General features: G+C 36.4%; 2 protein-coding genes across 2 annotated transcripts; one reads left to right on the top strand and one right to left on the bottom strand.

The window, feature by feature from the left end:
- Positions 1–756: 756 nt before the first annotated feature.
- Positions 757–15,349, bottom strand: LOC121725859 (guanylate cyclase soluble subunit beta-1). The gene is made up of 15 exons (XM_042112998.1): positions 15,218–15,349; positions 11,826–11,851; positions 9,887–9,960; positions 9,340–9,440; positions 8,894–9,012; positions 8,372–8,527; positions 7,910–8,063; positions 7,445–7,599; positions 7,038–7,166; positions 6,557–6,639; positions 6,293–6,463; positions 5,919–6,156; positions 5,558–5,695; positions 5,227–5,384; positions 757–924 (listed from the first exon to the last, which is right to left on the bottom strand). The coding sequence occupies exons 2-15, from the start codon at positions 11,826–11,828 to the stop codon at positions 807–809; spliced, it is 1,797 nt and encodes a 598-aa protein (XP_041968932.1). The 5' UTR covers positions 11,829–11,851; positions 15,218–15,349; the 3' UTR covers positions 757–806.
- LOC121725860 lies at positions 2,571–4,591 on the top strand. The gene is made up of 3 exons (XM_042112999.1): positions 2,571–2,828; positions 3,075–3,308; positions 3,910–4,591. The coding sequence occupies exons 1-3, from the start codon at positions 2,699–2,701 to the stop codon at positions 4,569–4,571; spliced, it is 1,026 nt and encodes a 341-aa protein (XP_041968933.1). The 5' UTR covers positions 2,571–2,698; the 3' UTR covers positions 4,572–4,591.
- Positions 15,350–15,513: the final 164 nt, after the last annotated feature.

Genomic DNA, 15,513 nt, shown 5'->3' with positions numbered 1-15,513 from the left:
TTACTTAGATCTACATTTTAGATTTCCCATAAACTATATAAAATAATTAAACGAGATAATAAAAAAAATATTAATTCGCTATCACGGATTTAACACTACCTAGATATTACTCATTTAACATTTAAGTTCTATATTTTAAATAACAAATACTTAATCGCAACCTTAATAAAATTATTAAATAACAAAACAAATGATTATTGCAATAATTAACTATTATGATTCATATTTTTGGTTTCTATTAGGTAAGTACTAAAATTCTTAAGAAATTGATTTTATTTTGTGGGTATTAAGTAGATACATAAAGACTTAAGTATTCCCATTTTTCCTACTCTTTTTTTAAACTATTTAAATTTAAAAAATAAAAAGTTAGGTTAACTAAACTGGAATACTTGAACTCCTTCTATTAAAAACATAATTTGAAATATAATTTTGAAAAAATTAGATATCTTACTACTTTTTCAGATTAATATCAGTTAAATTAATATGAAAACCTTGGACTAGAGTTTCATGCATTTTCCAGCATCTGAAAGACACCTTAATATTATAATGGATATATTATATAGAACTAGAGGTTATATACCCTTGCCTTTTATCTTCTCAGCGTCAGAAAGAAAATATTTGCCTAGCTTTTACCCTTTGCTTTACATTGTACTATCAGAGAAGTTGATTCCTAGGCAGATGGCGGACCTAAGTAATTTGGTCGCGTTACGTCAAACCTATCCGACCGAAATAACATTGAATTGAGATAAGCCGACCACATGACGTAGGTCCGTCAACTGCCTAGGAATCAATTTCCTCGATAGTACTTAGGCCTTCCTCGTAAGGAACCAGGTCTGCATGGGCTCAGCTTTGCCCTTCATAGACACGTGCCCACGGTAGGTCAACTCGAACTGGTCATCGTGGTTGTCCTCTTGCATCAGGTAACTGTAAAATTAACATTGATTAATCTTCACTGACACCCTTTTAGTGATGAAAATATTAACAAATTATATTGTAGACACTTTTTTTGTGATACGTCATGGAGAAATCCATGTGCCCTACGGCCGTAGCTAGAGGGGGGCATTGGGGGGCAATGCCCTACCTTAAAAATACCAAAACCCAAGAAAATCGTACAATTATGATATTTATTTTACTTCTGCCCTACCTGTAACCAATGCTGCCCTACCTCAAATCTGACTCAAGCTACAGCCCTGGTGCCCCCGCGTCATAGATTTCAAAATTGCGTGGCAAAGGTTACTCTTTCAGCGCTGCTACTTTCACAGCGAACTTTGTTATACTTTGTGTACTACCCTGCACTGAAAGAGTATCTTTTTTAGGGTTCCGTACCCAAAGGGTAAAAACGGGACCCTATTACTAAAACTTCGTTGTCTGTCCGTCTAATAATATCTAATAGCTAGAGAGTTGAAATTTTCTCAGATTGTGTATATTCGTTGCCGCTGTAACTACTAATATATTTATTCTGTGCTATAACAACAAATACTAAAAATAAAATTAATATTTACACCTACAACAGCATACAACAACAAACAACAACGAACGTATTTATACGTGGGAGAGCCATGCTTCGGCACGAATGGGCCGGCTCGACCGGATAAATACCACGTTCTCACAGAAAACCGGCGTGAAACAGCGCTTGCGCTGTGTTTCGCCGAGTGAGTGAGTTTACCGGAGGCCCAATCCCCTAACCCCTACCCTATTCCCCCTACCCTCAACTATTCCCTTCCCTTCCCTACCCTCCTCTATTAACCTATTCCCTCTTAAAAGGCCGGCAACGCACTTGCAGCTCTGCTGATACTGCGAGTGTCCATGGGCGACGGAAGTTGCTTTCCATCAGGTGACCCGTTTGCTCGTTTGCCCCCTTATTTCATAAAAAAAAAAAAAAAAAAAAACGTACAACAAACAACCCGTACAACAAACGTGATTTTTTTGGCCTTTTTTGCTCTATATCAATACCTAATGGCAACAGGTAGGTATACTTGAATTTTTCTCAAAGTCATGTGTTATGTATTTAATAATAATACTTATTTAAAAAAAAATAAGGGGGCCTTCCATACAAAAAAAAACAAATTTTGCTCTAATTTTTCTCTATAATGGTACGGAACCCTTCGTGCGCGAGTCGAACTCGCACTTGGCCGATTATTTTATTTTACAGGGACAGATACAAACTCTAAAGTAGATATTATCACTTAGTTTTGTTAAATCCTTTTGAACGTTACTTGTCTCATTAAAGACAAGGACATACACTACCTAAGCGTACAACTGTGTTCTTTACTAAGTCCTCATTATAAGGGAATATAATAATATTTTATTTAAATCTTTGTTTGCAACTGTATTTTAGTTACTGTTTTTTTTACCTCGAGCAGACAAATCGTGACCTCGCATTGTAAGGCTCGCAATGTATGGATCTATCCTAAGTCCTAATAGAAAAAAAAACAACAGCTAAAATAGTTGTGTGATAGATGCGTAGCTTAGGTCCCAGGAATCGATAAGGTCATCTAAGTCTAGGGCTTCCGTAAGCAGATTACCGTGCACTTGCAGGTTTTCTATGAATGAGGGGGAATAACAGATTTTGTCTATTAGTAACATTGACATCGACATTGAAGCAGGTGCTTTTAATTTTCAAAATGACGTGGAAAAAATTGTGACAAAATTTTGCAATAAGTAAAAAATTACAAAAATTTTAAGTGCAAAAAGTGATATGGATTCGTTTATGGAATATTACTTTGATGAAGTTTTTTGCAACATCAGACGAGACGGTTTGAACCAAAGACTCAAGAGGAGAGAACTTGTGGAATATTTCAATACAGTCATAACTGGATGTGCTAGGGGTAAACGATGCTTTTGTCTTGAGTTAAAATTTTTCGAATTCAAACATTACAATACCAAAATGTGTCGAAGTGCTTAAACCTCTGTAACATAAAGTGACCGTAACGACTGCAGACGTAGTTATTAACCAGAAAATGTGTACATGCACGATTTAAACTTATCACTAATCAGTGCAGATCACGCAGTAAATTAATCAAAATCACAATGTAAATTGTGTTAAATAAATTGTTAATTTAATGAATTTCCAGGGCAAAACAAATCAGACAATGCAACCTGCAAGTCTTTCGTCAATTCTGCTCTCCGATTCCATGGCAAATGCAAGACTGATAATGGCGATGTGTGTCTTATGGGGAAGTACCATGATATGCTATATATTGCTATGAAGCTGGCTTTCGACTGGAGTCTCCAAGATAACGGAGTGGTAGCAGCCCTGTTGGACGAACTTTACGCCTGTGAAGGAACTTTCGAGAGGATATTTCTAGGTAATAATAATAGACTTCAAATAAAATATTATGCCTAAAGTAACCAGCTCAAAATCATGACCTCACCAAGTTTTTCTTTTTTTCTTTTTTTTTTTAATGTAATAAGGGGGCAAACGAGCAAACGGGTCACCTGATGGAAAGCAACTTCCGTCGCCCATGGACACTCGCAGCATCAGAAGAGCTGCAGGTGCGCTGCCGGCCTTTTAAGAGGGAATAGGGTAATAGGGGAGTGTAGGAATGGGAAGGGAAGGGAAGGGAAGGGAATAGGGGAGGGTAGGGAAGGGAATAGGGTAGGAGATTGGGCATCCGGTAAACTCACTCACTCGGCGAAACACAGTGCAAGCGCTGTTTCACGCCGGTTTTATGTGAGAACGTGGTATTTTTCCGGTCGAGCCGGCCCATTCGTGCCGAAGCATGGCTCTCTCACGTCGTCGTAATTTTCCAAAATATCGACAGTATAAAACTATTTTGAAAACATCGACATACAACATTTCGATTCAAGAAAACTTTTCTAAAATTCTAAAAATTAAAAGGCGTTTCTTTGCCTGCTAAAATTATCACAGTTGTACCAACAGTAAACTAACTAATAATTATCTTTCAGGTGCAATATTCGGAACCTCTGCACCCTATTTCTTGGCCGGTTGGAAATCCGATTTCCACGACAAAGAAGAAAATGTGAGTGCACTAGTATTTTTCTTGGATCACGCGACAAACGCGAACCTGGAGTACACTGAAGGTAGTAAAATCTATCGATTTATTGACGTGCCTTTAGAAAGTTGCGGAAAAGCCTCTCCAGTAAGAGTCGTGATACAAATGGGGGCTGCGGAAATATTAATGATACTTCTAAGGTTTGGCGCAAGAATAACTGCCGATCACGTTTCAACCAACCCAATCGAATCGATTTTGGATCGACTCAAGGAGTACAATAGAAAATATCCCTACGAATTGGTAACTTGTTTGAAACTGTCACTAAGAGCTGTGCCCAGAATGAATTTCACGGTTGACAAAAATAGCATGAAGCATTTGGAACTGCCAGACGACTACAACTATCAACGAAGGGTTGCGTTGCAGAAGTATGGTGAAATTGTAGAGGACCATCTGCTGCCTACATCGAGATGTGGACTTAGGCCTGTGGAATTGAAGCATTTGTGCCGCTGCCTTATAAGACAGATGCTATGGGAAAATTTTGAATTGCCTTTTGGTATCAAAAAACTACCAATTCCGTTAAGCTTGAAGCGGTACATAGATCTGATGGACGATTAAATAAATTTCAAGATTTTTTCTATTGATGTTTAATTTATCTCTTCTAAAAACAAGATAAATTGTGAAAAAGGGGCTTCTCGATATTTATAAGTATATGTACTAGCAGAGGAGTTGATTCATAGACAGATGGCGGATCTACCTAATTTGGTCGCTTTTATGTCAAACCCAGTGTCGTATGTTAGTAGTTACACGCTCTATCTGGCATCAGTTCAGTCCATAAGGCTGCGTTTCCACCAGCGATGTGTTGCGAGAAATGTGTTTTTAAGATCTAATAGCATCGCCGCGCTGAGCGATGACACGGCAAGCTAACGTCAATTAAGCGATTCTATTGGTTCTCAAAAACACAGTCCTCGCAACACATCTCTTGTAGAAACGCAGCCTCAATCTGAGAGTGACGTCAGATTGATGGCTAAAAAGTACATAAAAATAAAATGATCAGTCCGTCAATCCGTGGGTTACACGTTCAGTTTCACATCAATATTTACCAGATTGATGGATCAGATTGATGAGAAACTGAACGTGTAACCTCCGACAGTCGACAGATCACGACTCATTGAATTGACATAACTCGACGCGGGTCCGTCATCTGCCTATGGATCAATTTCTGCGATGGTACATGTACCCTAGACACTAGATAGTCACTATGGTCCTTTACCTGTAAGTATCCTCACTAACGTTAATAGTCCCGGGCACTCCCGTAGTTTCGCAGCGACTGGTGAGGTTGACAGTGTTCCCGAAGAGGCAGTAGCGTGGCATACGGTGACCGATAACACCTGTCACCACTTCCCCAGAGTGAATGCCAATGGTGATACCCTAAAAAAAGACTCATTACTCGACTGATTCTACTAGCAGGCACAGAATTTCTAATATTTATTTGTCTGTTCAGAGTTTCTGTTACAACAGTCTTTATTTCAATTTTGTTAGTAACGCTTTGAGTTTCAATTTATTTGCGATGCAAGTAATATTATGTAACATAAGGTACATACCACTGGTTCTCCATCCACGGTAACAGTTTTTGAGAGATCCATCATCTCCAGTGCCAGCAACGAGATGTGCTTCGCATGCGCCACCTTATACTCTGGTAGACCAGATACCGCCATGTACTTGTCTCCAACTGTTTCTACCTGAAGGTTAGAAAAATATTGTTATCATTTCGGTCAAGTATTTAATAATAATAGGATGTCCGGTTCGTCCTACGAATAGTAAAAGTCGAAGCCACTGCTCCTTATTCACTCCAGTAATGCCACTTCCCTAAAGCTCATGTACTCGTATAACCATCAGCTTTTGGGAAGTGGCATTTAACAAATTTCATTTTTCATTCAAATTTGTAGCACTCGTATATAATACCTTGTACACGTCCGGGTTTCTCTTCGGATCGGTCAACACATCAAAAGCAGTGTACAGATCATTCAGCATCTTCACAATCTTCATGGCTCCTTTGTGGTCAATGTTTCTAGCGCAGTAGTTGGCGAAACCAACTATGCCGCTGAAGAGTAGGGTTACTGGGTCGTACCGGCGCGCTGGTACTGGACGACGGTGACGCAACTCCGTTGCCACGCTTATTGGCAGCACAGAGTAGAGAAGTCTGAAAAGAAAAATGTATGGAGTTACACATGGAACAAAATAGGCAAGGCAAAAGCAAAGTCTTTACAAATTATTTTCTTGTAGTTTCTGGTCTTACCCACTTTCTGGATTATCTTCTATTTCAAAATAAATTATACCTGTCTGTCTTCTGTTTTTCAGCTTCCAGCTCTCGGAATGTCTGCTGCAGCTTGTCAGTTAGAACTTCCAGGTTTTGAGTGAGTTTGTAGTCGGCTTCAAACTGTTCAGACATCAACACTAAGTCCCTGGTAGCATCGTGCAGGGGTATGTCGGAAATGCACAAACCGCGCCTGAAATATTTGAATAAATGATAGTACTAGCTCTTATAGTTATGGTTAGCATCGTTATGAATTACTATGTATTCAAGTAGCAGTACAAATTACCGGGTCAAGTCATCTAAGTTAGTGACGCTTGGGTAGCACTGGAACACCACCACATCTGTCTCTTGTATGTACAGCATTTGGCCCTGAAAAATAATAACAACAATCACGCAAAATTACCATATTTTGTGTCGGTTTATTTTAAGAGAAGGCTGAGAAATCAATAGCGGACAAAAACCTTAGATTTTTTTAATGAATTAGTGACGATGAAAACTAAACAGCAGAGAGGCATACAATTTTGATGCGGTAGAAGGAGAGGGGAGTTATATTACAGCGTTTACGTGAATTTAACATTGTTTAATCTATTTCAAAAAAGTTTAAAAATATTATGCAAAGGGTCATCGAAAAAATTCATAGGCAGTTCACGGACCTACGTCATTTGGGTGGTTTATGTCAATTCAATATCTGACGGCTGGGTTTAACGTAGCGCGATCAAATTATGTAGGCCTGCCATCTGCCTATGAATCAACTTCTCTGATAGTACCTTGAGACGTAATGCGATTTCCTCATGGGGATCGGAGACGCTCATTTCTTCGGGTTTGGTCTTCAGCACGTACACTGTGTTGATGTGCGCCAGAACATTCGCGAACGTCATTTCCAGATGTGGCCGCACCTGGATGGTATCAAATATTTGGTTTTATTGGTATGTACTTAACTTTTTATTACAACATTTTTTAATTGTCAACACTGGACAGAATTGATGAACATCCAATAACGTACATGCATTTATATGCATGTATACGTTATTGAATTTTCAACAACGTGGAGTAGCTGCATAACGTATAATATGCAGCTTCTCCACTTTCGAACGACGAATGTGTGGTCAATGTTTCTCACGAAAAAGGCCCAACGTGGAACGGGCCCCAACCTGCATCAACAAAACAAACTAACCGTCTCCAAAACATCAGTGATCTTGCACCCCGGCCGGGTGACCTTGGGCAGCAGCCGGGAGACAGTGCGGCCGGCCTGCACGATGTTCAGCTCACGGTCGAACATCAAGTGGAATGGGAACACCCGGCAGAAGGTCGCTGGACTCACTTTTGGCTCTGAAACATAATATAACAAGTGTTGCGTATTATTATATCGCTTTGTACTATCAGAGAACTTGATTCATAGGCAGATGGCGGATCTACGTAATTTGGTCGCATTGTGTCAAACCCAGACGATACATTATCCCCGCGTTCCATTAAGCGTTAAAAACGATCAAAACGCTCATAAAAGGAGGCATTTTAAGCGTTTTGATCGTTTTTAACGCTTAATGGAACGCAGGGCATAGCTTAGTATTAGCTCCGTGGGCATAGCTCATATTTATTTGCCATATTCTGTTATATCATTAACTGATTATTCGATACTGACCAAGAGACAATGTTTCGATTTCAGCAATTTCGGGGGCTGACACACGTCCAGTGGTGGAAGTCTCCGTGATCAGGAACTGAACGTGGTCGCACTCCTTCTTCGTTTTCAGTATCTCCACTTTTACTTCTGTGTTGTGAAGTTTGCTGGTGACTGTCTGAAATATATGAACAAAACATTTATGTTTTCGGATGGATGTATGGAGGATTCAGGAATATAATTAGCGACTAAAACGAAACTAATACTAAAGTATGAGTTCTATTTAAGACAATGACCGAGCCCTCAAATGTGCAGATACGGGTAGTTACTAGTAGTAAAGTTGGTAACTTTATGCCTGGCCTTGGGTAAGGAGTAGATTTCTCATATTATAATTAGGTTTGGTCGAATACACAGCACTGCAAAGTAATACATTTAGTACATAGATTTTTAACGTAAGTATAGGAGGCAGTACCATTATAATTATACCTTCACAATACCAATGACGATATGCTCCAAGCCTGGTCTATCGGAGTAGTAGTGAAGGACCAGCGCACCGTCTTCTGGTCTTTCGGTGCAGCGGAAAGACGGAGCCCTCATGCCGGGGTACAGAGTACCGAGATGGTCATGCAGACCGTCCAGGTTCTGAAATTGGTGTAATTTATGCATTTATTAATTGAAGATATTCTTATACTGATGCCAAAAATTCTTTTAGTTACGGTACGCTGTGTCAGGAATTTAATGCGCGCACAAAGAAGTGGATACATTATAGGCAGATAACGGCCACCTACCTAAAATTGGTCGCGTTATGTCAAATCTAGTCGACAGATCACAATTCACTCGTACATTGAATCAACATAATCAATTTCTTTGATGGTACCTTCGATCTCAACTGCAAAATTCTTAACTCTAGGGTAAAATTTTGCCAATAACACCTTATTTAGATTCGAGTAGATCCGAAAATACCTCTAGATTTTTCTTAACTAGTTTAAGAAATTACATTTGATTTACCTGCAGAAAGTCCCGCGGAGTAGCGCCGAGGACTTGAAGAATTTTGTCATACCCGGAGTCTTGGCAGAACTCGAAGAACGTCATACCAAAAAGCTCCAAAATAGCGTCTGCTGGGGTTTCTGAAAAATTATAATTAGAATCATGACAAAGGGCCAGGCCACAACATTGCGTTGCGGCATCGTATCGCAAAAATAACATATCACAGAAATTCGATGCATTGTTACAAAGCAAAAATTTCATCGGAAATGTGGGTGACGCATCGCAAATTTCCACGCTGCGTTCTGCGACGTCGTAGATTTTTAGGATGCGATGGCGCAACGCAGTGTTGTGGCCTAGCCCAAAGATATTACTAAACAAACAATATACTCTGCTAAAACTGCGGCGACTTCGATAAAAGGGAAAACCTTCAATATTATTTTTATGGTGAGATAAGAATATAACTTTACCTAGCACTTCTACGGCTGCACCAATTAAATTATATGTTAAATCATCTTCGTATATTTGACGGACCAAAAAGGATCCCTCCATTGACACTTCCGCCTTTTTCCTAAAACGAGAACAATTTAAATTTAAGATCACATAAAATTCAATTGAATCACATTAGCAGTCACATGGTTCAGTACAGTTGATCACATTAAAAAATTGGGGTCAAAATTAAGTTTTATCAAATGAGAATTATTGTCAACTAGATGACGCCCGCAACTCCGTTGCGCCAAAACTCGTTTTTCGCGCTGGAACCGTACATTTTTCCGGGACAAAAAGTATCCTATGTCCTTTCCCGGGAATCAAAGTATCTCCATGCCAAATTTCAGCAAAATCGGTTCAGCGGTTTGGGCGTGAAGAGGTAACAGACAGACAGACTGACAGACAGACAGACAGACACACTTTCACATTTATAATATTAGTATGGATTGGTTTACAACATGTAACCACCATGATGTAACCATGTATAGGAATAACGTAAGATAATAATAGACAAGTGTCAATAGATACTTGATGGTCTCCCATGTCTTCTCGCCATAGGTCTTCATCACCAGCAGCTCCAGTGCATAGTTCACGAAGCCATACTGAAAAATTAACCAATAAGATTTAACTTTTAAATTAGTTGCCAACGGCTCTTTTGACGGACCCCAAAAAGAATTGGGGGTCCGTCAAAAGTCTTTGAATTAATTGTCTCCATGCTGGCAGCTGGAGTCTAATGATATTATTTCTAAAACAATTTATGTAGGATCCTATCGCTTGCGGATCGCCTACAATGCCTTGGCGGAGCCCACTATGAGAACGGCTGGTCTAAGCGTTTCCACTGCTGGGAAAAGGTCCTTAAAGCCTTTGCCCAGAATTGGAGAACTATACGAAACGAAAAAAATACGAAATCGTTGGATAGGGACCGTGCAGAAACTATAGAGGGCGTCGTAATTCGACAGCAGCGACACGATGCGAGTAAAAGAAGTAACTTGTGAGTGACTTTGGCTTCCAATTCTCTTTGACCCCGGCTAGTTTGTAAGTGATTTTTTTATGTTTTAGACTATAAAATGATTTAATACTTACACTCCCAAGTGGCCACATGCGGTCGCGAAAATAACAACAGATTTTCAAGAATAAGCGATCGAAAGATTTAAGTAAAAGATTAAATGACGCCCGCAACTCCGTTGCGCCATAAAACATTTATCGCGCAAGAACCGTACATTTTCCCGGGATAAAAAGTATCCTATGTCCTTTCTCGGGGCTCAAAGTAAATCCATACCAAATCTCAGCAAAATTGGTTCAGCGGTTTGGGCGTGAAGTGATAACAGACAGACACACTTTCGCATTTATAATATTGAGTATGGATGAGTTTCTAACCGTAAACAAAGAACGAAAGCGTGAATAAAAATGTATAAAGCTTATCTAGTAACTAGTTATCTAAGAAAATATCTGAAAAAGCAATGATATTGTATGAAAAAGTAGAGTACCATCCATCAGCATAGAAATTAAAAACTTGATAAACATTGCAATAAAATAATGGATATGCAAAAATTTATTGAAAATGCTTGTGGATTAATAAAATAAAACAAGTTCACTAAAATAAATGTTTTTATTTCATCAACCTTCTGCGATTCGCTCGATACCATCTTCACAACTTTTGTCCGTCACTATTTTTAACTAATTTCATTCTGGACCTCATCAGTGCAAACACCATATAAGTATTCTTATTTCTTTAAATAACACACAAAGATCACTGCACTGCACTATAATCTTTTTCCTACTTGAAGAATCATCCTTTTGAGAACCAACACTTTGACAAGATGGTTCAAGTTCAATACTATCCTCAGTGGTGAATTCCTGGCAGGACTTCTTAAGATTATCCTTACTTTTGAATTTTGATGCAAATTTATGCTAATTAAATGAGCGGTGCTTATTGTGTGTATATCAATTTGTATGGAAGCCAGTTTGGATGTTTACTGAAAGAAGCAATGGTTATAGGTTAGGTTCATATTGTGTTCATCAAAAATGAATTTACGTTTATAATCTACAAAATTCAGTGTTTTTACGAGTCTACACATAACATTCATGGAACTTTTTAAATGCTTACTTATGTTTTTACCTGCTTTTATCCATTTCTTTCGTTTTTCAATATGCTAAGGGATGTGAATACTTTTGTCAGAAAAATAGTAAAATTTTACTCCGTTCGATTTGCCTTTTTTTTTCTTGTATGTATTAGAACATCCGGAAATACAACAATGCATTTTAAGTCTTGAAAATTCCCAAATTTGTCAAGAAATCTTATAATTTTCCGTAGCTTGACTAGACCTTGACAATAAAATTTTCGTAAAAGTTTCGGCAACTCGTCACTAGTGGCGGTGTCATCGCTCTGCACGGTCCCTATAGGATCTCGAACTACTACTAAAGAACTACAAGAAGAAGAAGTACTAATATGGGGAAATAAACTCACCATTTTGATAGTTTCGAGTTTTCAACCTATAACAAGAAATATAGGCAATTAATTATGCACTGAATAATAATATAATAACAATGAAATATAAAAATTATTCACTTATAATACCACAAGAGCTTCAAAATTATCGGGTATTTCCCGATAGGTTCGTTGCAAACAAATGAAGGAGTTCGTTGCAAACGACTTTATTTGTTTGCAGGGAACCTTGAGGGAAATGCCAGATAATTTTGAAGCTCGTGTGGTATTCGGGGGATTATTTTTCCGTCCCAAATGTCGGCCAATATAATTGCACCATGAGACACAATTGAATTCAACCTGTCAGTTTGACGTGTTTGTCTTTTATATATAGCAACTACCAGAGAAAATTTTCAAAAAATTATCAGTTACCATGTAGGTTGTACCACGTGACGTCGAATGGTGCAATTCTATTGGTCGATATTTGGGTCGGAAAAATAATCAAAAATATTTTAGCAGTTTTCATTTTATTTTCATCAAATCTTCAAGATGTTGGTAATTTAGGAACCTCGAAAATTCATCGTCTTTTTACGACAATTTCATGTCGAAAACTTACAAGTATACTTGAATCTTGATACAATTTTAATGGCTCTTGTTACTTTTTCTTATGAAAAGAATAATTGTAAAAGTTATTTTAGATTAAGTAGGCACATGGTAGGTAAGTGTTTCAATTGAGGAGCTGGTGAACAAAAGCGGATTAGTCCGCGAGAAAAAAAATTACACAGTGGTTAAAAAACTAGAATCAACTACAATCACTACTACTACTACTGAACTAATCCGGTTTTGTTTGAAAATTGACTTTTTAAAGCCTTTTTAACCGGATTTCATTGAAATAATTAACAGGAATTGACGCAAATGGGTTAAGAGAAGACGATTCGAAAAAAATATACTTTTGCACTCTGGTGGACTAGTCCGGTTTTATTCGCCAGCTCCTCAAATGTAATGCCAGTTTTAGGGTTCCGTACCCAAAGGATAAGAAACGGGAAAATTACTGAGAATTCACTGTCTGTCTGTCTCCAGGCTGTATCTCAACAACCGCGATAGCTAGACAGTGAAACTTTCACATATTATGGGATTTTGTTGCCGCTATGACAAAAAATACTAAAAAAACTTCGAAAAAAAATTTAGGGTGGGTTGCACCAGAGGCGTGGTTATAGTTACAGTTTATGGTCAAAGTTATGGTTATAGTTAAGGCTAACTTAACTTTAACCTTTGGCCACAGAATTTGACAGATGTCTGTTGCTGTTGCAGTAATTAAAGTCCGATAAGGCTTTAAATGGAAGTGGGCTGCTGGTAAAGGAGAACTGTCAAAAATGGGTTTTTTTATGATGACAGCGTTAATAATAATAATAATAATAATAATAATAATAATAATAATCTTTATTTGCAAAAATATGGTCATAAGATGGTACAATTTTACAGTGTCTCACATATTTTGGTCGATTTTCTCGACATGCAAACATTAAAATATGAACATTGGTCAAGACTCAAGATAGTAACATTAGTTCCATAATAATCATTAAATTGTCATAATCACTACACAATTAATAATCAAATTTATAAGTTAAGGCATATAATATCGTATTTTTAAACATGTCAATTAAAAAATATTAAAATTAGCAATGCATACAGTAATTAAATTAAATTCATCGTCTAAAACGATTTAAATAACAAAAAGAAAAAAAATAAATAAAAAGAGCGATAAGATGAAGGAGAATAGATGAAGAGAAAAAAAAAAAAAAAAAAAGAAGTTATAATGTCAGTGTCATCTTTACAATTCTGTGCTATACATTGTGGTCATATAATCAAGTTATACAATAATTATTTATTGATTATAATAATAAATTAAATAAAAATGTCAATCCAATAAAAATGTCAGTCAAATTTACAATTATTAAAATTATTAAATAAGGGTTATTTACCATAGATGTCAAAGAATTTAAAATTACAGAATTATTTAATTGTAGTAGGAAATTATAAAAAATATCAACAATCTAATTTTAACTTGATCAAAACCTTCCTACATTTTGTCTGTCTTCAAAATATTCTTTATTTGAATAAAAACATTTGTCTAACAGCCAAGAAAACAAACTATTTTTAAATTTATTGTAGGTTGTTATATTTTTTATATTATTTGGTAGCTTATTATATATATTTATTGACATGATAAATGCATTTCTACGATAAATTTCAAGATTTTGTTTATTTTGTAAAACCTAGAAAGTTTGTTGTTGTCACACATTTTATAGGATCTAATTCATTGTCATTATCATCAATTTTTTTATTAAATTTAATAATTTTTGTCTTATCTAAATTAATTTTCAAATTATTCTTATTTAGCCAATTTATTATATTATTCAATTCAATTTTAATATCATGATTTAATTGTCCTTTTTTACATTTAATTATCAATGTCGTGTCATCAGCAAACATAATACATTCATGATTTGTTGAATGTGGCAAGTCGTTAATATACAATAAAAATAGAATAGGACCAAGTATACTGCCCTGTGGGACTCCTTTTTTCGCCGTTAGATCCTTTTTTCGCCACGTTCGTTTAAAGCTCATTTAAAGCCTTGTCGAGCTCTATCTATGGTTATTATTTGACTAAATATTTGACATTTTGCATTGTATTTATAATTAAAGTTATAGTAATAGTGTGCAACCCACCCTTAACGACAGATTTTTAGAGTAACTAATCAGAACTCGTTTAAAGTTTAGTTTTAATAAACTTATAACTGATTATTTGCTTGATATCTCCTGCCTCTCCTGCCATAATATCTCCTGCTGCACGGATATAACTTAAACCAATAAACGGCAAACTATGCTGTATTAGCGCCATCTATGAAATAGAATAAAAAGTGTTGTAGAGATTGGCCACCAAGGCTGTAGTCACGCTGTAGTGGTTTATACTTGTGTGAAAACTCAGTGTTTAAGGGAAAACTCCGATAGATGTCACTAGTACAGGCGAAGTTATGATTTTCACGGAAAATATTATATTACGTTCTATTTAAACATACGCTGAATAATAAAGACCTACTTATTTCGTTAGTAATTTATTTAAAAATTAATCTTTGCTGAAGAAAAAGTGTAAAAAGGAAAATAATATCTAATTAAAAAGCCTTCGTGTAATTGTGCTAAAAGAATATTCGATTATAATAAAAAAAAATTGTAAAAAAATACGAAATACTACACCAAAATATCTCTCAAGTATTAAGTATTCCATTATTAAAAAATATGATCAAAGATAATATTAAATTATACACAATGATATTAAATAATATTTTTTTAATTGACTGTAATTACTACAGTCAATTGTTTTTCTTGCGAATAAATAAAAACATTTGAACACGAAATAATGTCAAAATTCTTACCTCGGCGAAAATTTTCACTTTCTTTTCACTATTTTTAAACCACTTTACGCCAAGCCATAAATATTTTACGTTAAAGTAGGCTAGTTTTTATTGGAACCAGCGACGGTTCTGCAACATTACTGCACGCGCTCGGAGTTTAGCGCACACTGACGACACACGAGCCAATCAGAATACAGTTAATTCTTTTTTCGTTTGCGACACGATATAATAATTAATATAAAGTATACTAAAATATAACAGACAAAATAGGGTAATATAACACGTTTTTAAGTCATTTTTCGATTGAAAATTTCTTT

This window comes from Aricia agestis, chromosome 4 (assembly GCF_905147365.1).
Source record: "Aricia agestis chromosome 4, ilAriAges1.1, whole genome shotgun sequence".
In the NCBI taxonomy this organism is placed as follows: Eukaryota; Metazoa; Arthropoda; class Insecta; order Lepidoptera; family Lycaenidae; genus Aricia; species Aricia agestis.
The sequence above is the reverse complement of the archived record's forward strand: the minus strand, read 5'-3'. Positions and strand labels throughout refer to the sequence as shown.

Coding starts and splice junctions, on each gene's coding strand:
- LOC121725859 (XM_042112998.1), bottom strand. Junction 8,528..8,893: donor CTCCGCGGGACTTTCTGCAG/GTAAATCAAATG, acceptor CACCAATTTCAG/AACCTGGACGGTCTGCATGA. Junction 5,385..5,557: donor CCGTGGATGGAGAACCAGTG/GTATGTACCTTA, acceptor GTCTTTTTTTAG/GGTATCACCATTGGCATTCA.
- LOC121725860 (XM_042112999.1), top strand. CDS start 2,699: ATGGATTCGTTTATGGAATATTACTTTGATGAAGTTTTTTGCAACATC. Junction 2,829..3,074: donor CATAACTGGATGTGCTAGGG/GTAAACGATGCT, acceptor ATGAATTTCCAG/GGCAAAACAAATCAGACAAT. Junction 3,309..3,909: donor TTTCGAGAGGATATTTCTAG/GTAATAATAATA, acceptor ATTATCTTTCAG/GTGCAATATTCGGAACCTCT.